Raw genomic sequence first — 22,646 nt, 5'->3', positions numbered from 1 at the left:
CTCTGACTTCTTCCCTTGATATTTGAACTCACGGTCTCTGACATACCCTCTTCCGTGTGTCCAACACACACTGAGGCAGTCTCTCGCGGTTTTCCCTAAACTGGGTTGTTCTGCCAAATTTTGCTCTGCAGGAATTCGTAAATAATAAATTCCTAATGATTCATGTGACATGTAAATTGAAGCCACTCCCCGTATGAATTTATTGTGGTTGAGCTCGTTCTCTTTTTAAATTTTAAAAACGTGCTTCTGTTTTTTTATGAAATGCTGCTCTGGCCGGCATGCCAGTATTTCGGGTGGAACGACAGTTTCACATACGGCGACAATAAGGAAGCCTGGGAAAGGATGGGGTTCAGGTACAGGGGAAGAAAGATATTTGGGAGAATTAAAAATGCCTCCTGATGGAATAGATTTGCTTCTGTAAAATGCCAGGTTTGGGTATACTCCCTGAAGGATAGTGTGCATGCATTCTACAGGTGAGAATGCGTGAGAGCTAGGCTGTGAGATCTGACAGCACATGGACCACCTGCTCAGATGCTGTGGTTAGTGAGGGCCATCCTTCTTACAATTAGATTAACACCTTGTTATAGTTTGATGTTAGGCATTAGAATAGAATAGGTCTTTATTTAATAAAGCAACTTTTCTGTTTCATTTTAATTGGGGAAAAGACAACATGAAATTCTTTTCAACTAGGCACATAGCAAAAAATAATGGGTCTCCTTTCCACCTCTTTCCAGCCTTTTCACAAGTGGAATTAAGTCGGTGGTGGCTGATGGCCACTAATAAGGCTACTTCCCCGCAGGGCACATGGTTGCTTATCTCCCACTGGAAACCAATTCCCCTTTAATGTCCTTAGTGAGAAAGGTGTTGGGTTGGTGTGGGTTGAATATGTTTTAGGTTGTAAGCCTGAAATGACCTACAAACAGGGCTGAATCTGTCTGGTTCCTGCTCAGTTCAGTGTTGTACAAAGGAGCCAGGGTATTAATTCGAAGGGCCTGAAAATAGCACTTCCCGGCTTCTGGAAAAGCGAGTGCCTTTTTGCCTCCCTGGAGGTATCTCCACAGCTATTTATCCAGTGGTCCTGAACAAACACTCTGCCATATGTACATCAACTTAATTGTGAATAGTTCTTAAAAAGTATTTGTTTCCATGACGTTAAAAATTGGGCTTAAAAGCTGAGCACATATATGGCCTAAATAATTTCAGACACCTATAAGATTAATATTTTCAAATTATTACAGAGATCTTAGGATTATTTCAATTGAACTGGTTAGATATTGTCCACAATAGCTGTGGATAGAGAGGAGGTACTTATCTGTGAGGAAAATATAACTCCAGATTGTTTTTCATTTGTCCTATAAATAAAAGTTGCACACAGAGGAGCAAAACCCACTGAGGAAATTTAAAGCTATAGTTAAAGTGAGAGAAGAAAAACATGTGTGATTCAAAGTTAGGACATTCGTTAGTTCACTTCATTAAGTCTTTACTGAACAACTACCTTGTGTAAGACCCAGTGCAGGAAATGCAGACAGAAACCAGTCTTGGTTTTTGCCCTATGGGATATTGTGTTCTGGTAGGGAAGATACTAGTAAGATGCTCACTCATATTGAATGCAAGATAGGGAAATGAATGAGGGCCAGATGAGAGAAGTGGGGGTTCAGAAAAATCATTTGTGAGGTTCTTGAAGGACAAGTGGGATTTCAGTAAGCAAAGCTATCAGGGTGGTAGCAGTGGGTGATCCAGAAGGAAGTGAGAAGGTGTGAGCGATATTTAGGGAAGAGCAAATATTCGGTTTTGGCCAGAGCTTCAGATATGTGTCAAGGAGTCATGGACAGGGATGGGAAGGCTTTTGAAAACCAGGTGGAGAATTTGGAGAGAACTACTGAAGATATGGCTAGGTTCCCACTTGTACTTTTGAAAGAAGAATGTGAAAGCTATGTAATTAGGGAGGGGGGACTAGGACAGTGATGATGAGAAGCCAAAGGGAAATACACAGTGGATAGATCCAGTTGGATGTGGCCAAATGCTGAATTGAAAGAGGACCAGGACCACAACTCTCACTAGATTCAGCATTTCTGAAGTGACATTTCATCGCTGGAGTTCCAGTTCTTAACTGGAGAGCAATGTGCTGCTATGAAAACTGAAACCCGACGCGGGGTATGGGGGAATGGGTGACTAGGGAGGCCGAGGAAGGAGGTTTTTCTTTCACGAAATTTCTCAGTGAAATAAAGGAAAGGGTGAGTGATTCTTGATGCTGTGAGCAGGATGGAGAGAGAACATCTTAAGAAAGGGGGATTGCTCACCTTTGCGCTCTGATCACATCAGCTCACCGCTTCTCCATCAACTTGCTGGGACTCACCCCTAGAGTTTGTGTCGGCCTCACTTGGTGAGGACCACTGTTAAAAGGTTTGTAAGTGAATCGATAGAAGTAGTGTCAACTAACTGAATACCTATATGTAGAATGTGGACGAGAAGGGAATTTGGGACGTTCCCTTTGTCTTTTGTGTCTGTCGACTCCAAGCAGGTCCTTGTTCTTTTGGACCTTTACAGGCAAGTTTATGCAGGAGACTTGAGTGCAATGTCAGATGTGCCTCAGTGAGGTCTTTGCCTTAAAATGGCCTTTGGAAGTAAGGGTCCACGTGGCGAATGAGCTGATGCTTTAATATGGACGTGCTGGTTTTCCGTCTTTACCCAAAACTGTGGTCTCAGCTGCCTCTCCTTGATGCACTCAAGTTCCCCTTCAGGACTTACTCCCAGATAGGACTCAACCACACTCCCTTTCCTGTGTTGTCTCTGTCCTCTGTGACACTGGTAGTGCCATTGTCCTTTAAGATATCTTGCCTCTTGTAACCCACTTCAAGAAGTGGCTTGAGCCCTAAGTGGTTTGGCTCAGTGGACAGAGCGTCGGCCTGCGGACTGAAGGGTCCCAGGTTCGATTCCGGTCAAGGGCATGTACCTTGGTTGCGGGCACATCCCCAGTAGGAGGTGTGCAGGAGGCAGCTGAATCGATGTTTCTCTCTCATTGATGTTTCCAATTCTCTATCCCTCTCTCTCTCCCTTCCTCTCTGTAAAAAATCAATAAAATATATTTTAAAAGTGGCTTGATTGGCCAGGAGTGGCGTCCCAGTGACCTTCAGTAGTGGCCCCGGTGGTAGACCGTTTTGATTGCCCCAAAGCCGGTCTTAGACTCTAAGTAAGCACCTCTACTTTTGCGTGTTTGACTGAGTCCTGAGAGACATCCAGTTTCTGCAGAGCCTTTGATTAGGGAATTCCCAACCAACTCCAACAGAATGTTTTCATTTCAAAAGAACTCCATGATGACAAAGCTGTTAAGTAGTATCCTGCTAAAGTAAAAACAGGTTATATTTAAGGTATTTGTTTAGCGTCTGAGCTCTCCTTTGCATACTGCCAGACTAATTAGATGTGTGGAAACTATAGCAGGTGCATTTGGCTGGGCTGCGGGAAGGTGGCGGAGGTTTGCATTTAAAATGTGCTGTTAAAATCCCATAAGACAGGCCGTTCTGATCTTGCAGAGCTTGCGCTCGCGCTCCTTCGCCAGGTGTCACTAATCATCTCCTCCAGGGCTCACCTTCTTGAACTCTGGAGGCATAAAGTCAGTATACTTTTGGCCCTAAAAAGCTAAACGCTCAGCAAGGGACCCCGCTTGCATCATTACTTGCTTCTGTTACAGGCACCTCTCACAGACACCAGAGAGGTGTTATTGGACGCCCCCTGAGTCAGAGGGAGAGGGCTGTCCCCACTTCAATTCTCGTCATGCTTGTGTGAATGAATTCAAATGAGTGACTCCAGATGACCGTGTTGTGATAATGAAACCGGACAGTGAATGGGTTGGGCTCCTGTCACTACTTGAGCAATTAAGCAGAGACAAGGTTGAATTGTATATGAGTATTTTGTTTTCCAATATTGTTGGCAACATGGGAGAGAACCATTCCCACAAAAATCTGTTCTCCCCCTCCCCCCACTTAAGCCATCTGCTTATATTGAGTAGAAGGACAAAGATTGCAGGCAATTTGGGTTGGGGGTTGCAAAGAGTGGGCGCTCTGGGTGGTTATATCTCCCAGGCAACAAGGATGTTCACCTTTCCAAGATGATAGGCAGTTCTCGGATAAGGAGAATGGGCCACATTTCAAGGTTAACTCCCAAGTCTTGGAGTGTACAGTTCCCAGCCTGGTCAGATGTGCCTTCTTTAATCAGAACAAAACAATCTCAGTTAACAGAGCATGATTAATATTTCTTATAACTAATAGCTAGTCCCCACTATTCTATTTCTCCCTCCCACCCCAAACAATAATTTATTATGAAAGTAAAACATGCAAATTTATTGAAGAAGCAAGGCAAGCAAATCTATCATCTGGCATAATGCGCTGATGGGCTCTCTTGGCTAATCCAAAGAGTGAGTGGAGTGAGGGCTTCTCTGCCTTATGTGCACTTTTCTGTCTATAGATTTTAAAATTCCTCTGCCAAATATCTTGGTACAGATTAATTTTCAAGCTTTCCTCCCCCCCTGCCCCCGCCCCTTAACTTTGCCGTGGCACCCCTAGAATTGTGAGAAGCACCAGCCAGGCCCCGAGGCTGCTGGGTTTTCTGTGGGATGAGATAAGACTGCACTCTTCCTTCCCCTCCCTCCCTCCTCTCTGCTGCCTTTGGAGAGACATGTGTTCTCATGTGTCCTTGGTCGGGGAAGATAATGGCTTGTTATTTACAGGCCAGCTGCGGAACTATCCAAACCACTAGGCCTTGTTTAATTTTCTTGTCTCAGTTTCCCTATTTCTCCTGCCCTGAAATTGTCCTACCTTCTCGCTGTCCTGTAACACTTCCTCTTAACCGGGTTGAGCTGGGCCAGAGGAGGTCAGCGATTAAAAATAACCAGGCTGCTATTTCCGTTCACGAGCATAATAGACGGGACACTGTTTATTTTCATTGTTCTACAGTTGGATGTTTAGGCACCAGTTCCGGAGTAAATACAACCATGAATTATGTGATTGACTTTTGTCTTTGGCCAGTACTCAAGCCTGGATTTGTACAGAAAGCCGTTATATGTTGTGAGCTGATTTTTAACTTCGCCAGATCTGTATTATTCTCTGCATCCTAAGATGGCATTAGCCTCAAGTTTGAACAAGCTATGCACTTCTCTCTTTATTTCTGTGTTTGGGGGTTTGTATTTCAAGAACAAGAGAAATGGGTGGTGGGGTGAGAAGAAATATGCCCTTAGGTCTAGGAAGCCTCCAAGGAGATACGGATGCCCGCAGGTCCCTGCACCAGATGTTGAGTAGCAAGTGTCTGTAGTTAGGGGAAGGAGGTAGAGGCTCGAATGTGCAGAAAGAAATGACGGAAGATTGAGAGAAAATGAGCAGCCTCGGAAGATGGGGAAGTGAAGCAGGTTTAGAGGATTGTTTTCGGTGGTTCCGTGAAAGTGCCGCTGGTTTCCCTCCTTCTTAGTGGAGCGTGGTCTGCTGCGTAGGGAAAGCCTGTTGTGACACTTCTGTCTGTTCATGGAGCCCAGGAGAGTGGTTCAGGGATATTTTGGGATGTGACCTGCCAAGTGGCAGTATTGCAGGGAGGGCCAGTTTAGATTACAGAGCTGGGAGGAGTGGCCCTGAGCTGACACCAGAGGACACTCATGCTAGTGCATCTGATGGTTACGTAACCATTTCCAAATGTTCACACTGGAATTATTTCAGTAACTATAAAACTGACAAGTCTATTTTAAGCAAACGTTTAAATAGTTCATCGACATCATTTTATGTAGCTGCTTTTTATTGTAGTCACATATCATAAGATTCATTATTTTCAAGTATACCGTTGTTTTTAGTGTACTCACAAGCTTATGTACCCATCACCACTATCTAATTCCAGAATATTTTCATCAACAACAAAAAGGAACCCCATACATGTAAGCAGTCAATCCCCATTCCCCTTCCATGAGTCCCTGACATCCACTAATCTCCATTCTGTCTCTAGGGATTTGTCCATTTTGGACATTTTTTATAAATGGAATCATACAGGTGTGTCCTTTCTGTGTCTGGCTTCTTTCACTTAATATAACTTTAAAATTCATTCATGTTGTGTGTGTCAGCACTTTTTTCCTTTTTATGGCTGAATAATATTCCATTGTATAGCTATCCCACATTTTGTTTATTTGTTCATTAGTTGGGTTGTTTCCACCTTTTGGTTTATAAGTAACACTACAGTAAATATTTCTGTACAAGTTTTTGTGCAAACACATGTTTTCAGTTCTCTTGGATAAATACTTAGGAATTGAGTTTCTGGAGTATATGTTAACCCTGTGCTTAACTTTCTGAGGGACTGCCAAAGGATTTTCCTATTTAGCTGGGTTTTTAAAACATCATGTAAATGTTTTTAATCTTAGATTTAGCAGGAAGCAGGGTTGTGTCTTTAGTAAATCCACGTGACTGTTATGCTGGCTTAATGTGGTCCTGAACACATAAGAACATCAGTGGATCCAGCTTGTCATTCAGCAAGTATTTACTGTGCATCTTGGTACCACTGGGGATACTGCAGAGAGCAGAATAGAGAAGGTTCCCGTTGTCACAGACCTTACAGAAGAGACAGTCTTTATATTCATGCTCTCTCAACTAAATGTAGAGTAAAACTGGTAAGTGCTTTGAAGGAAAAGTGCAGGGAGTTCATTTATACTTGGGGGTAATGGTGAAGAAGTGGGTGTCCAAAAATTTTCCCCTGATAAAGTGATGTTAAAGCTGAAATCTGGAAAATAGGTAGACATTATCTAGGTAAGGAGGAAAAGGAAGAGTGCTCCAGTCATTGAAACATGTTCAAAGGACTTTAAGCAGGAAAGAGCATGAGCTTGGGAGAGGGCAGAGGGCGTGGTAGGAGGTGGTGATGGAGAGTAGGCAGGACCTGCTTCATCTAAGGCCTTGTTGATGTTTGAATGTATCGTAAGAGCCAACAGGAGCCAGTTGAGAGTTTTGAGCAAGAGGTGAATAATCTTTTGTATGTATGTTTGTGGGTAAGGATATATGGATACACATACATAGATACATATGGATACATCATAATACATAATTATTATTTATATGTAAAATCATTATATATAGTCATTATTAGAGAAACTAAATTGGAAAGAGATTAAGAATAAATGCAGGAAACTAGTGGTGTGGCTTATGCAGGCCTCCAGTTGAGAGATGATGGTTGCTTAAAATAGGGGTGCTGGTGTTGGTGATAGCGGAGATCAAAAAAAATTTTGGCAGAATTTGAAATGCTAAGGTCATGAAATCAACAGGACATTTTTAGTCGTAAAAATTATTCTCAATTTTCAATTTTTTTTTCCCTATAGTAGCAAAAAAAGTTTAAGAATAAAGAGATGAACAGTGAACAGGCATTAAGAGCATAATAAAACTATCAAAAATCATAATACAGCATTGTTAAACAGAAATTAAGTTGCTTAGCAAGTATTTCCACAAAAAGAACAACAAAACAATAAAAAAGAAAACCCACTAGAACTAATAAGTGAATTTAACAAAGTTTTGGGATGACAAGGTCAATGTACGAAAGTTTAATGCACTTCTATATACTACCAGTGACCAGTTGAAAAATTGAATAAAAGATATCGTTTACAATATAAGAAAAAACTTATCAAATATCAGGAAGTAAATCTAATGAAAGACCCTCCTACACTGAAAACTACAAAAACATATTTGAGAGAAATTAATGAAGGTGGAAATAAAATCAAAGATACAGCTTATCCTTGAGTTAAAAGACTTGAGCCCCAAATCAAAATCCTGAGAGGTTTTGTGTGTGTTTTTTTAAGAATTGACTATTTGGTTCTATAATTTATATGGAAATGCAAAGAACTTAAATATCCAAAACAATATTGAAAAAAAGAACAAGACTTATACTACCTCTTTGAAGACTTACCATAAGTTACAATAATCAAGATGGTATGTATTGGTGTGGAGATATGCAAATTGATCAATGGAGTAAATACAGAGTCTGGAAATCTACCCACCATAGTGCCCTGTTAGTTTAATGGGAGAAAAAAACATCTTTTAAACAGAATCTTAGATATGTTGATTGAAAGCTCGATACGAAAATGCATACTTATTGTGTGATTTAGTGTGTATGAGATACAAGACTAATCTTCAGTGACTATAGTTGCTTCTGGGGATGGAGGGGTGGTTTGTACAGGGGCACAAGATCTTTCTGGAGTTCTGTTTCTTGTCCCGAGTAGTGGATTCACAGGTGTTTAGTTTTCAAGGCTCACTGAACAGAACTCTGAAGATCTGTACATTTCATCACGAGTCACACCTCCATTAACAAAAGATCTCACAGACTTGAGCCAGGTGACAGGTACCCTAAAGAAGGGAGCCAGGCCGGGTATAGAGCAGCAGGAAGCCATGAACACAGTGATAGGGCGGTGACCATTAAGTAGGTATATATCTGCTGCTATGGCTTCTGACAAGCTTTAAGCATGTCAGGCACTTTTCCACGTCATTTTTGTGGCTTTCTCCTCCAACCGAGCACTGTAATTTCTCTAGATCAGCGGTTCTCAACCTGTGGGTTGCGACCCCTTTGGCGGTCGAATGACCCTTTCACAGGGGTCGCCTAAGACCATCCTGCATATCAGATATTTACATGACGATTCATAACAGTAGCAACATTACAGTTATGAAGTAGCAACGAAAATAATTTTATGGTTGGGTCACAACATGAGGAACTGTATTTGAAGGGCCAGAAGGTTGAGAACCACTGCATTAGATGCTGGAGAAAGCCCTCAGCAACACCAGTGATATTCCCCTCTATTAGTAATGATAATTGTGGGCTCTAAAATGTACATTGGTTGTTTCTAATTCTTTATATTATTTTACATTTCCTTGCTGTCATAATTTTAAACCTGTCAAAGTGGCTCCTGGTTAATTTATTTGAAGCTATTTATTTAAAATGGGCATTTCATCAGAAATAGGTTTTGATTAGTAGTAAAACTGTTCTTTAAAATGTGACTTTTTTCTTTTCTTTCCAGTGTTGAGAAATGGTGCCTGGGAAATTGTACACTGGGAAAAGGTATGCATTGATTCTTACTTTGTTCCAGGAGAAATGCATAATAGTAGATGTAATTTTTATGTCTAATATATACAAATCTCAAGAATTCCACTGATGTGAAAGCTGTTTAATAATTGATGTTGTAAGTATACATGGAGTCTTCAGTTAGTCACATTCATTTAATATTTCTGCCATGTGCTAGAAAGACTATTTTCTTGAAAAGTAGTATTTAGACTTTTTTATTTCTTTTATGGTTAATTTACTCACACAACCTCTAATATGGTCATTAGTGAGTTAAGACATAATTTAGCAAGTGTTGTCCAAGTGTTCATATGCTATTCAGACCTCAATTTTAAAAGGTAAGCAATTGTTGTTAGTTCTCCCTTAGTTCTAGAAGAACATTTAACCTCTAGTCACCCATAGATGAATAGCCTTTGCACTTGGTAGGAGACTTTTGGAGTTGAGGCCACCCTCCCAAGGGGACTTGGTTCTGAGATTGCCAGGGCAGCAGAGATGTGACCCACAGCCAGTTTATTGGCACGTCAGTGTGTCCCAGTAGGCTAAAGGCCATGCCCCTGATTCTACCTTGTGATGTTCACAGTTAACTCATATCCCTTCCCAGAACAGGATTCCCTCTGAATTAATTGCATTTTTGTTACTAACTTTGTGGCTAAAATAGGGATTGGCCTCTCCCTTGCTAGGTATTTGGAAACTTACCACTCTCGCTTTGGTCGAACATAAAAGTAACGAAGAGGAAAATAGCTTGATTGTGCTTTTCTTATTTCTGCAATAGTCACTCTTTTCCAGAAAAGCAATATAAAAAAAAAGCCACCAAAAGTTCAAAATACTGTTTCAAAAGAGTGCCTTTTATGCTTTTGTCTGGCATTTGTGGATCTTAACAGTTTGGAGAGAAGACAGATAGGATATTATCAAGTATGATAAATTGAATTTTATTATAAATATATTTCCTTCATATAGTGTAGTTAACATAAATGCATGTCCTAACAAATTGATAGATCAGTTTCTTACCTTCTCACCTAGAGTGCTTATTCAGAAAAGAAACAGTTGTCAAGTAGGAGATAACCATCTGCTACTTCAGTCTTAACATTAACCTGTTAAAATATCTTATTTTCCTAATAATCATTTCAAGATTGTGCTAATCTACCTGGATTATTGAAACTCTTACTTTCTCAGTTTTTTATAGGAAAAAATTAAATTACCAGCCCCAAATTACCCATAATGATAGCATTTCCAGTTCTCTTGGAGATCTGTGCCATACTTGACATCCCAGTTTGAGATGCAGAGCGGGGGTAGAACCTAGAGTGTTGCCAAAAGTCATCTAGCCAAAATGAACTGATGTTACTCAATAATTAGAATTAGATATTTAATTAATTAGAATTAGTAAAAGTTGGTTCAATGATGAATTCACGATAAGTGTTCAAAAACTAACAGCATTCTTTTGTTGACAATAACAAGATTGAAAATATAGTGGGGAAAAAAGTTTTCATTCCCAATGGCATGTGAGATACTTACAAATAAACTTAAAATATATATGACCTTGGTAAAGAAAACATCAAAATTTTAGGTATTTAAGATTCACATAAATGTACAAATTTGTCATATTCCTAGGAAAGCTAAAAATAACAGTTGTTTCAAAGTATTCATGTAATATAATCCCAGAGAAATTGTTCTCTTCCTAAAGAGCTGACTAAGTTTTTCATCTTAATTTCAAAAAGTAAACAATTGAGAAAATAGAAAAAATATTTTGGAAAAATGAAGATGCATGTGGAAGGACTAATTATAAAATGGAAAGCAAAAGTTATTAAAATCATGTAGATATGTTGCAAAAATAGACATTGATGAATAGAGTAGAGCCAGCAGTGAGACATCCCCTGAGGGTCCCAGATTGGAGAGGGTGCATGCTGGGCTGAGGGATTTCTCCCCACCCCCCTCCCGTGCATGAATTTCATGCACCAGGCCTCTGGTCTATATAATAAAAGCCTAAGCGACCATTACAGTGGAATTACCAGAACAACCAGTCACTGTGATGTGCACTGACCACCAGGGGGCAGATGCTTAATGCAGGAGCTGCCCCCTGGTGGTCAGTGTGCTCCTACAGGGGGAGAGCCACTCAGCCAGAAGCCGGACTTACAGCTGGGGAGTGTAGAGGCAGTGATGGGAGCCTCTCCCGCCTCCGCAGCAGTGCTAAGGAGCAGCAAGCCAAGCAGTAAGGAGCCACCAGGAGGGTGGTAAGAAGCAAGGGATCCTGAATTGCGAGAGGGTTGTCTGACTGCTGGCTTAGGCCTTACTCCCCCGGAGATCAGGCCTAAGCCGGCAGGCAGACATTCCCCCAAGCGGTCCCAGACTGCAAGAGGGTGCAGGCTAGGCCAAGCCCCCCCCCCCCCCCGGCCCAGTGCACGAATTTCATGCTCTGGGTCTCTAGTTGTTATATAAATAGGAAATAAAAGTTGACAATAAGTAAGAAGTACAACCTGACTCAGTGTAATATTCAATCTAATAATAAAAGTTGCAAATTTAAACAATATTGAAGTCTCATTTGCTATCCAATAAATGAAAACAAACTCATGTACTTCATAATTTTTAATTTTATGAAGTATTTCATTCACATGTTATTGTGGATTAGCAGTTTGGCTCTTCATATTGAGAATCATAAAAAAAGGATTCTGGGAATTTATCCCAAGAAAATAATCACAAAGTAAGGGATAACCTATATATGTGTAAAAATGTTTATTGTAGCATTATTTATAATAGTGAAAAATTAGAATATGTGGATACCCAACAATAGGGAACTTTATAAACAAAGTATATGACATCCTGCACTCTGGTATATGTTGTGACAAGTAAAAGCTATCATCTCAAATACTATAAAAAATTTTATACCATTCATTCAACAGATATTTATTGAGTGTGCCAAGTAGTGAGCTCACAGCAGCAAGCAAGAAGTGAGGGTTTCTGTGTCATAAAATATAATCATAGATGAAGAGAACAGAGCGATATATGTACACAAAGAGGCTGACTTTGTAAAAATGGTTTATAGAACACTAAGTGGACAGGCATGAAAGCTTGCTTGTTGGGTTTGCCAGATTGTGGGACGAGTCTTTTCTTTACCTTATGTCATATTTTGTGCAATTAAAAATAAAATCAGCCGAAACCGGTTTGGCTCAGTGGATAGGGCGTTGGCCTCCGGACTGAAAGGTCCCAGGTTCGATTCCGGTCAAGGGCATGTACCTGGGTTGCGGGCACATCCCTAGTAGGAGATGTGCAGGAGGCAGCTGATCGATGTTTCTCTCTCATCGATGTTTCTAACTCTCTATCTCTCTCCCTTCCTCTCTGTAAAAAATCAATAAAATATATTAAAAAAAATAAAAATAAATAAAATAAAATCAATAAACCATACCCGAGAGTCAGATTCACATGCCAAGGTAATATAATAGACCTTAGTGCAAATGGGCTTTAATTCAGGGTTCTTGCTTTCTCTGATGTTCTAAAGGTGTGGCTACTGTGGTTGCTTTTTAATGGTTCTCAAAGGACCTACAAATTTGTCCAGCACACATCCCAGTCATTCACAGATGGGCAGACTTCAGTCATCTCCCCAGTTACTGGCCTGAAGCCTTTTCTCAAAGTTAAGTTGCCAGTATCTTGGTTTTTCTTTGAGTATTGCAATTACAAAGCCCTATTCAAGGCATTGCATCACCACTCTTGAAATGTGAACAGCCATCTTCATTGTCTTTACCACAAAGACCAGTTCTTCAAAGACCAGTCTGCAGTTGAGACTTTTCACAGTTACAGGTGGAATCATAGGGTCAAACTCATCCTTCTGGCTTTGTAGAGAAGCACCGAGTGGTCGGCTGTAGGCACGTGTGCAAGTCACTCTATAAAGCTGCTTTAATGCATAAAGTTTCCACCATAAAATGTATTATTTTGGATTCAGAATTTATATCTCCAAAATTCCCTAGTAGAAACAAATATGCTGAAGCCTACAATTAGACAAGGACAGATTTTAAAACAGTCTATTTTAGTTTGATAAGGTTACACTTTTACATAATCCTCCATTGTGATACTAATGTCAGTGACTTGAAAAGGCTCAAGGTTCTGGCCTAAAGCCCTACATATTTTTGTAACTGCAGTGTTTTGGGGATTAAAACTGCTTTGTCATGATATTCCCCCAATGAGAACTTGTGGTCAAAGAATTTTGGGCATCTTGACCTTCTCCTCTGTCTGTTCCTCTTATGCACACACCAGGTTGGGAGGGGGAATGCCACATTAGGAGCTCAGAACCCAACAAGAAAAAGAGGTGCTTGCTTGTGTTCGAGAAAGTGATCTAAACCCTAGGCATCCTTAGGAGGAAGGCCGTTCCCTGCTTTCCTGAGAGCTGCCTTAGCACTCAGCGAGCCCTTGTTTTTCCCAGACCACTGAGGTAACTACAATATGCCATATAAGGTGCTAGTATTTTCTTTTCGTCTTCAGTGTAATACCCACAAGCCTTTCGTTGTCTTGCAATGAATACAAGTGTTGGAAAGCAGTGTGGTCAATTATAAATTTTCTTAAGCCTGTTAGACTCTAACACTGTAGTGTAGATAAATGTGATCCTGATTTTTGAAGAATGTAGTCCAATTGGAGAGTGAACGTGAGCCCACAGATAGCGATTACAGAACAATTAAGTGCTAGCCTGGGTAGCATTCTATCTAAGTGCCTTGGCACAGAGAACTTGCATTTCTTTAACTTGCTTTCAGTGGGAGCTATCGGTGTATTACCACCATACATTACTTTAGGGACCACTTTACACCTATACTAGCTGATTTTTATTTTCCCAGTTTTCCCCTTTTTTTAGGGAAGGGTTTTGGATTTCAAGGTCCCTGGCAATTTGTTGATTTCAGATGATTTCCTATCAACTCTAATACATCGCTTGTGTGTGTGTGTGTTTTTAATATATTTTTATTGGTTTTAGGGAGAAAGGGAGAGAGAGAATAAGATAGAAACATCAATGATGAGAGAGAATCATTGATCGGCTGCCTTCTGCACGCCCCACACTGGGGATTGAGCCCACAGCCCAGTGCCCTGACCAGGAATTGGACTGCGAACTCCTGGTTCATAGATCTATGCTCAACCACTGAGCCATGCCGGTCTGGCTCTAACACATCTCTTTTGATCAAAGCGTCCAGAGCTTCCCTACCTGAATAACCAGCACACAACTTTCCTGACCTGTTCCTCCCCCAGAACATAAAGTAGCCAGAGTGGGCTGTCCCTGTAACAATTTCTCATTTGTTATTCCCCTGAGAATACCATTCTCTCCTTTTCTGTAGCAAAGTGTTATTTCAGGGTTCAAGGAAAAGTAGGGAGGGGAAAGAACAAAAAGGCTTTAACTAAAAAAGGGGGGCCATAGTAATAAAAAAGATTTTCTTCTCTTGATTAAAAATTAAAACTTATTTTTAGGTTCATTTGGCTACAAAGAGAGGGCAACTTTCATGTTCTAACGGGAGTAGTCATCAGTGTGATGGAGTTGGAGTTGTACTGTTTGCCAGAAGCTCTGTGACAAGCCTGTCACTTAAATTACTTCTAACAGTGTCTGATGTAGTATATCTTTAATTTGTCTTCAGTCCGTACTCACAAAAATGCTAACAGTAGTAAAATGAGAAAGAGATTAAAATTTAAAATACAGTGATAGTTTCACTATATTTAGTTGTGCACAATAAGGCTTTGTAGGCAGTCAGATGTAGATTTCAGTCTAAGCTCATCTCACTGTGATTTTGGCAAATAACTTAGAACCTAAGACCCATTTTCTTCCTCCCTAAATTGGGAATTGTAACTAATACTATTTCATAAGGTCATCATAAGGAATAATGATTATATGTGTAATATATATTTATAATATCCATGTAATATATCGATAATACATAATTTAATTGCTTTTCTAGTTGTATTGAGATTTCCTTAAACAAGGTAAAGATTTCATTTGGTAAATTCCTCCTTTTTATTTTTATGTCATAGTGACAGAATATGAGAAGTTGAGATGTCAATTAAATTGATAAAATGGATAGATTTATTTTATTCAGATGGTATATACCTGATAAAGATACGGCATTCCTTTTTTTAAGGAATTCCCTATCCTTGGCCTCACTGGTAGATAATTTTTTCCCATTTTGGAGATAAGTGGTTCTTGTTTGCCAGTAACTATTTTTACTGTATTTTATGTTTAAATACAATGGGTTGTATGTTTGTATCTATCTTTCAATGCAGATAAATTAACCAATTCCCAGTTTTCTTTCAGGTAAATGTTGGAGATATAGTTATAATAAAAGGCAAAGAGTATATACCTGCTGACACTGTACTTCTCTCATCAAGGTAGAGATACCTACTGACGCTCAAACAGTGTAGAGGACGGTTTCTCTACCCTGCATTGACCTTGTGATTTCTCCAAGGAAATAAGGAATAAACGAAGATTTTAAACCTCTCTAATGATTCTGAATTAAGCAATACAAATTTGATTGGACTTAAGTGACTCTTTCATGTTTGCTGTATAAAATAAATGATAGGCACCTGACTTTATAATTCAGAACTTATAATTATGGCTAAGAGTCTCCTCTTCCTCTGGATATGTCCAGATCCTTTTAATGTGGACTGCTGACTCTTGCCTGATTTCCTGTCATTTATTTTATATAATACTTGGATTGGGTTGTACTGATTTTATCTTGCAATCCTTGTTCATGACGAATTCCTTTATGATGCATTTGTATATCTCTCCAAAGTGACTTGATCTTTATGGTGCATTGGTACAAGAAAATGGATGATTTCTTTTTTTGTCATCATATCTTTTGAAATGCCATACTCTTCCAAGAAAAAATACAGTGTTTTGATCCTTTTCTAAAAATTCTTTCCATTACTGAATTTAGATGATTTTTGTTTCACTCATATTTAAGATAGTCATGAATTAGTATTCAGAACATATGGCACTGTTACCCTTTAAAGAATGTGACTTTCAAATGGTTTTAGGTTTAAAAACTATAAAACTAGTCCTAACATAAAGTAAGAAAATAATGTTTTTAATCTTTTAGAGGTTGTTTATCATCATTTCCTTGGACAGTTTTATTTGTAAAATCCACATATAAATATGGACAGTGTCCTTTTTTCAAAATCTGTTTAATCAGGTCATTATTGATAGTGATTGGATATATGACAAATTAGTGACATTTAAATGAGCAAGTAAGATATTTATAGAAGTAAGTCTATAAGTAGTTGAAGTATATTTTCATATTTTTTAATTGGGAGCTCTGTGCCATTTCTTTATAGGTTTTGAAATTATGAGGTTTTTAAATCAACCTTTCTGTTTATAGTTTCCTTTACTTATTGTTTGATTAGGGTAGGTTTCTAAAACTGGAGTAGAGGCAATGGCCCACACAGGGCAGTGTGGGAATGAGTTTAACAGGGAGTCTATTGCCTTCGTCTCAGGTACTGTAGGGCCTCAGGTGCTAACGAGAGCTCTGCGTAGGAGGCAGAAAGCCACGTGTCTCGGCTTGGTGATTTTGAACGGAACACTTAATCGCTCAGGCCTCAATTTCATATCTTTTTAACTGAGGAAGATGAATTACTTAATCAAACTCTCATATTCCTCAATTGTCCTTTTTGTTTAAATTGATAGCATTTCAGTAAGCTTTCAGCATGTCTGACCTACAGAATGATATGCCAAATAGAAGTTTGAGAAATGTAATAGATGACTGACCATCTGAATGTCGTGTTTATATAATTAAGTTCAAAGTGATAGTAAAACATTTCATCAATTTATGTATTGATGTTTTTCTGATTAAACTTATCATAGAGACAATAATATATGCTGAACTATTAATTACAATGTTTAAATTTTGTATGCTCAAAAATATGAAGATAACTGACTATACTGCCCTAGTTTTATACTTAGCTCTAAGTTAAAAAAATGTCAAAATATTTTTCATATGCCCCTGTCTAATCCCAGAAATTCCCATAATGCTCTGTGCTTGAATTTCTTAAACTTCAGAGCATTTTATTTTCTAAACATTAAAAACATTTACTGGTGGCTATCAATATTGGCAAATCAGAATCGTTCCCTATATCTTAATATAGCATCCGCAGTGATTAACTTCCTCCAAAAATTAGTACTTTTAAAAAGATTGCCTGATATTTCTGTCCAAGTGACAAAATACCACCTGCCTGTTTTTTCATTCTTTTTTTCAAAAGGGTTTTTTAATTACTTGGCTCTTTTGAACCTACATTAGAGTTAACAGAAAGAGGAATTTTGGCTTTATCTTGTTTATAGCCATTTAAGTTTAGCTAATGACAAGATCACTGTTACACTACTTAATTCCTAGTCTAATATCTTCATTATACCATACTGTCTGCTATCAAAATAAGTACATGGTGATTTTCCCCTGAACTAGCAATAAACAACAGTACATAATTTAATTTCTAAATATTTTTAAATTATTAATTACTAGTAATATATCTTCTTTGAGGTAGTTTGAAATTAAAGCATGAGCATGTTTGAAAGTAGTTTCATTGATTTTCATTTTGAAATAAAGAAACTGAAATTTTATCACATAACAAATAGATGCATGAGTTTAGAAAGTTTAAAATGGAGTAAAATAGCTCAGACGATTAATTTAAATCCAAACAGGTTCTGGGCATGTCTCCTTGATACTTTTGAGATTTTCCTCCCAGGTTCAAAGGATTACCCTCCAAAATAATGCATTACCCACACTTTATTAATTATTAAATAACTCAAAAGGCTGCAATTATGCCTTCTAACATCCTAAAATCCATGTCTTTGCAGTTCTGCATTAAAGTTGATAAGATATTTATGTAATAACTTTGAAAATGTTTTGGAATCAGAAAATTTTAAAGTTTTTGTTTAGTGTATGCATAGAAGAAGAGCTAGTATAGTATACTCTGTTTTTCCAAAAGTAGTTTCCTAAAAAGTAATTTCCACATCATTTCCTTTCTTCTAGGCTAGGAGTGGACACAGAGTAGATTGGCATGAGAGTGGGGAATTAGAGAAAGGAAAATCTTTCAGATAAAGTAGCTCTATGTATAGAAATATCTTTTTATTGGATATTATATAGTTATGATTAAATGTTTAATAATCAGAAATTTTCACATTAAAAATTAAAAATTGAGCTTAAAAGCAAATAAATAATCCTTAAATAGTCCATGTTTTCTTGTACCTTTAGACCTGATCAAAATAAGTTTTGAAAAAATTGGCATTAGACATTTTATTAACATGTGTTATTTTCTATAATAATTTCAAACTTTCTGTCTCCTTTGTCCATTTGTTTGTTTGTTTTCTCTGTTATTTTTTTTCTCCATTTTAATTATTTTAAACTGGGACCTGTAGGTGGCAGTAGGGGAAATAGTGAAAGTGACCAATGGGGAACATCTCCCAGCAGATCTCATCAGCCTGTCCTCAAGGTTAGAGCGCTGAGTCCTACAGGATGTGTGCATGCGGATCCTCACCCTACACCAGAGAACAGTTACACCCAAAGATGATTGAGTTCTGTGTCTCCTCCTATAAAACACAGGCTTTTTCCTACTTCTTGGTGATGGACATTTCACAGATGTTTTAAAGGCCTTATTGAAAGCAATGTCGGCTGATGTTCATCCCTTAAGTAGGCAGATTCAGCTCCTATGAGGCATGCCAATAAAGCTAGATTTTCATTTCCTGTGCATCTTTCATATATATTCATTTTTTTTTTAACAACATGCCTAAATACTAAGGCTTAATTCAATGCCTCTCCAGGATTTTATTTTGGACAATGTTAACCTTTACATGAAACAAAGTTATTGAGAAATGTTTAAGATCGTAAACATTTGTCTTACATCTAAAACTTTCTGTAAGTTCTAGAGAATCCCTTCAGCACACATGGCTGTTATTTGGACTTGGATAGGGTTTATGGAGGACTCCCTCCCTGCACAAAGCTCACTGTTGTACATTCTGTACCGCATGCTGCGGGATTAATTTTTATTCCATTTGTGACTAGTGAGAAAGTGCACGTTACTGTGGTAAATTTCAACTGTCTGCTGGTGTCTTGATTGTGATCTGCATCTTATTTCATTTTTCCACTTGCTAATCAAAAAGCCTGCTTTGCTTCTCTGACTGTAGTCTGTGTGTTGGATGTCATAACACTTTGCTGAGATATTTATTGTCTAGCATGATTTCTTCTCTGATATATCTTGCTGCCTTTTCGTAGCACTGTTAAGAACCGCTTCAGTAACAGCTGTCTTAAGGGATTAATATGTTCTGAATTGGATGCATATTTAATTTGCCCCATTTCAAGTGGAAATCAGCCATTTAACTTTCTAATCTCCGAGCCATGTAAAGTCCTAGAAAAGTTGCTTTTTGAAAAAAAAGGTACATAAATGAAATTAGAATGTTATTCTCATTTTAATGTGAGAATAGTGTTGGATCTGTAAAGTAAAACTTTTTAATGCCTTTTTTACTGCCCAAATCTAGAATCAGCATTGTTCATTTAGCATGTGTTTGTCATCATGCTTATATATTTCAGAAGATGTGGTTTATAATTTCATAAACCATTTCTGTTCCAAATATATACATAAGTAAATTACAAATTGAGAGCAATTGCCAGAGCCACATTATTATTGTGACAGTAATAAAAAAAACAACTTTGAATAATTGATAGAATGAAAATTAAATATTGAAAATTTTTCCAGTTGGGGGACAGTATCAACTTTTATGGGATTATAAAAAAGCCCATAGAGTAAATTGAAGAACATGAGAACATGCGAAGTTATTTTAAAGTCAATCTGTAAAATATTTTATAACCATATGGTTTAATAATTTTCACAAATCTTCAGGACACAAAACTAAGCTACATGCCCATTTTTGAAACTCAGAATAGTCTGTTTTGCACATACACACATTAGAAGTTGATTAGAAAATTCCAGGTGATTGTAACTGATAAATTTATTTCTTCCCAACTTTGAATACACATGCTCATTAGAGATTGCCTTCATATTTACTTATGTGATGTTCGCTAATTGGGCTTATATAATCGAGTGCTAATAAGACTGGTTAACTTCAGAATGCTTTACCTTATATTTGAGAATCAGCTTATACATTTGGACAGCAAAATCACCTGTCTATAATTATTACACCAGGAAAGTTAGTATGTGAAGGGGCAGGATATAGATGGTTCAGGACACGGTGCTTGTGAAAAAAAAAAAAAAAAAGCTGGAGAACCTGCCCTGCCACCAGCCAGTGAACACCAAACTTCACTAAGACACCCAGGAGGATCACCTAGGTCAGGTCAAAGAGCAATAAAGCCAAATTGGCTGGTTTTAGTTTTATTTAGGTTTTGTGTTTTGTTTTTTTACTGTCACAAACGTCTCTAAAACAACTTTAAGAAATAGAATAGGAGCAGAAAGCTACTTTCACTGCAAAATCTGTTCATATGGATTTTAAAAGTAGTTTTAAATTTTAAGTATTACAGTTTCTGTGATTCTATTCATCTTTCCTAAAAGGGTAGAAAATGCAAGTCTATAGAAGCAGCAATCTGGAATTTTCTGATCAACCACTTTCCTGAACCAGTTTACATGTGGCTGTGAGCATGCATCTCACTTGATATTTTTTTGAGCTAAAGTTAAGTGTAAAACGGCTTTACGTTTCAGATACAGTCTGTGTTGTATCTGTATGGATGAACACTCCAAGTATAATGTGACAGATTTAAGCATTCACTTTATCTTGAAGAACTGTACTGATCGTTGCCAGGAAATTGCTTTGGGATCCTTCTGGCTGAAAAGCTGATCCATGAGTTGTCATGCATGGGTTCTGCCTCGCAGCATTTTGCACTAAAGAGTGGGAACCGGCAAGAAACTAGGCAGCTAAAGCTTTGCTTAGAACGAAAGGCTTCAGTGAGTCTGAGCAGTCAATAAGTTAGTGTTATGCGTTTCTTCTTCCACTGAATCTTTTTCCTTTTCAATTCTAAACAACAGTGAGCCCCAGGCCATGTGCTACATTGAAACATCCAACTTAGATGGGGAAACAAACCTGAAAATTAGACAGGTAAGATCTAATACAGGTTTGTATCATGGTTGCTGTTTGATTACATGGAATCGGTAGCTTTACTTCTTACTGTCCCGAGTTGAAGTAATTCTGTCCAATTGTGTCTGTTTCCTCATTGAGCCCCTGTGAAGAGGATTTAGAAATCGGTATCATTATATATTATGGAACACTCGGGTTTACTTGCCTGATTACATATGGTCCTGTTTGTATAGATACTATTTTTAATATTTTATGTGATAGCCAACACTCTAATGATAATAAAAATAGTAGTAATTCTAATTGCTTGGATGTGTGTTAGCTTATTCCTTTTGCCTATTCACCTGACCCAAATTATGTAGCTTTACTCTATTGAAAAGACCATTTTCATTGCTGTTCTAATTGTCTCACTCATCCCAGGGAATAGTTTAGATTTGTTTACTTCTCACACCATCTCTAATAGAAAACAACTGTAGGGTTTTTACCTTTAAAGTTGTAAAAGGGTCTTAAAAAATGTACAGTCATACACTATTTGAAAGACGGGGATGGTTTTGAGAAATGCATCCTACGGCGATTTCATCAGTGTGCGACATTCATAGAGCGCACTTAGGCAGACCTAGATGGTTTAGCCTACCACACACCTAGGCTGTGTGGTGTAGGCAATTGCTCGTACTCTGCAAACCTGTACAGCACGGCACTGCACAAAACAACACGAGATTATAGCAGGCACACTGAGTGTCCGAGGCTGCTGCCAGCTTAACACACATCCAGTTTTATAGCATGCTTTTTTTGTAAGTAGAAAGAGTAGACTCTAAATCCTGATAAAAAAGATAGTATAGTAAGTACATAAACCAGTAACATCATCATTACCAAGTCTTACGTACTATACATAATTGTATGTGAGCAATGCGTTGCTCTGTGACATTACAGCAGCTGTGATGTCAGTAGGCGATAGGATTTTTCAGCTCCATGATAATCTTCCAGAAACAGTCATATATGCCATTGCTCGTTGATCAAAACATGGTTAAGCTGCTCGTGACTGTGTTCATGGGGAGAAAGACACATGGGAGATTGGGGTGGGGGGAGGGGAAATCAGTCATCACAGAGCACCTGAGTTCAGAGGGTCACAGGAAGCAGGCCGGTTCGGTTCTAGACAGTTCTCCTAGGCCAGATGGAAGAACTGTTTTGGAGTTTTCCTTCTCAGTGAACAAAAAGAACAAACTATTCTCTTTGGGCATAGATTTTATTCATTTTTTTCAGCCAAATTCTGAGATTCAGCAGAGATATTCATACTGTATTTATTTTTGGAAGCAGTGTCTTAAAAACTTATTTTAAAATATCTTTTCAGACTAGTTGAGAGTCTCTTGAGTATATTTTAGAACTTTCCAATAGATGCCCTATTCTTGTGCTAGAAACCTGTGTTCAAGTGGAGAGGAAGGTATCCCTTAATTATGAATCCACAAAGGGTATTTGTTGTCTGAGGGGCAGAATTGCTTATAAAATAGTGGTATCTCTTAGGTCATAGGCCTCGACAGATTCAGAATTCCCCTTTCCCTCCCACATGCAA

The 22,646-nt window shown here is 38.3% G+C and overlaps 1 protein-coding gene across 7 annotated transcripts in view; it reads left to right on the top strand.

The window, feature by feature from the left end:
• ATP8A1 (ATPase phospholipid transporting 8A1) overlaps positions 1–22,646 on the top strand; it is a 209,931-nt gene that overhangs the window by 42,507 nt on the left and 144,778 nt on the right. For 4 of the 7 annotated variants that reach the window (XM_036332572.1, XM_036332580.1, XM_036332562.1 and 1 more), the window contains exons 6-8: positions 9,017–9,057; positions 15,326–15,399; positions 21,034–21,103. In XM_036332572.1, the coding sequence (XP_036188465.1) occupies positions 9,017–9,057; positions 15,326–15,399; positions 21,034–21,103 (185 nt within the window). Of the gene's footprint in view, positions 1–9,016; positions 9,058–15,314; positions 15,400–18,418; positions 18,493–21,033; positions 21,104–22,646 lie in introns of those variants that run through there. The other 3 variants (XM_036332553.1, XM_036332598.1, XM_036332590.1) reach the window with 3 other exon arrangements.

The sequence above is a fragment of the Myotis myotis genome, unplaced genomic scaffold, assembly GCF_014108235.1.
Source record: "Myotis myotis isolate mMyoMyo1 unplaced genomic scaffold, mMyoMyo1.p scaffold_m19_p_1, whole genome shotgun sequence".
NCBI classification, from domain to species: Eukaryota; Metazoa; Chordata; class Mammalia; order Chiroptera; family Vespertilionidae; genus Myotis; species Myotis myotis.
The sequence above is the reverse complement of the archived record's forward strand: the minus strand, read 5'-3'. Positions and strand labels throughout refer to the sequence as shown.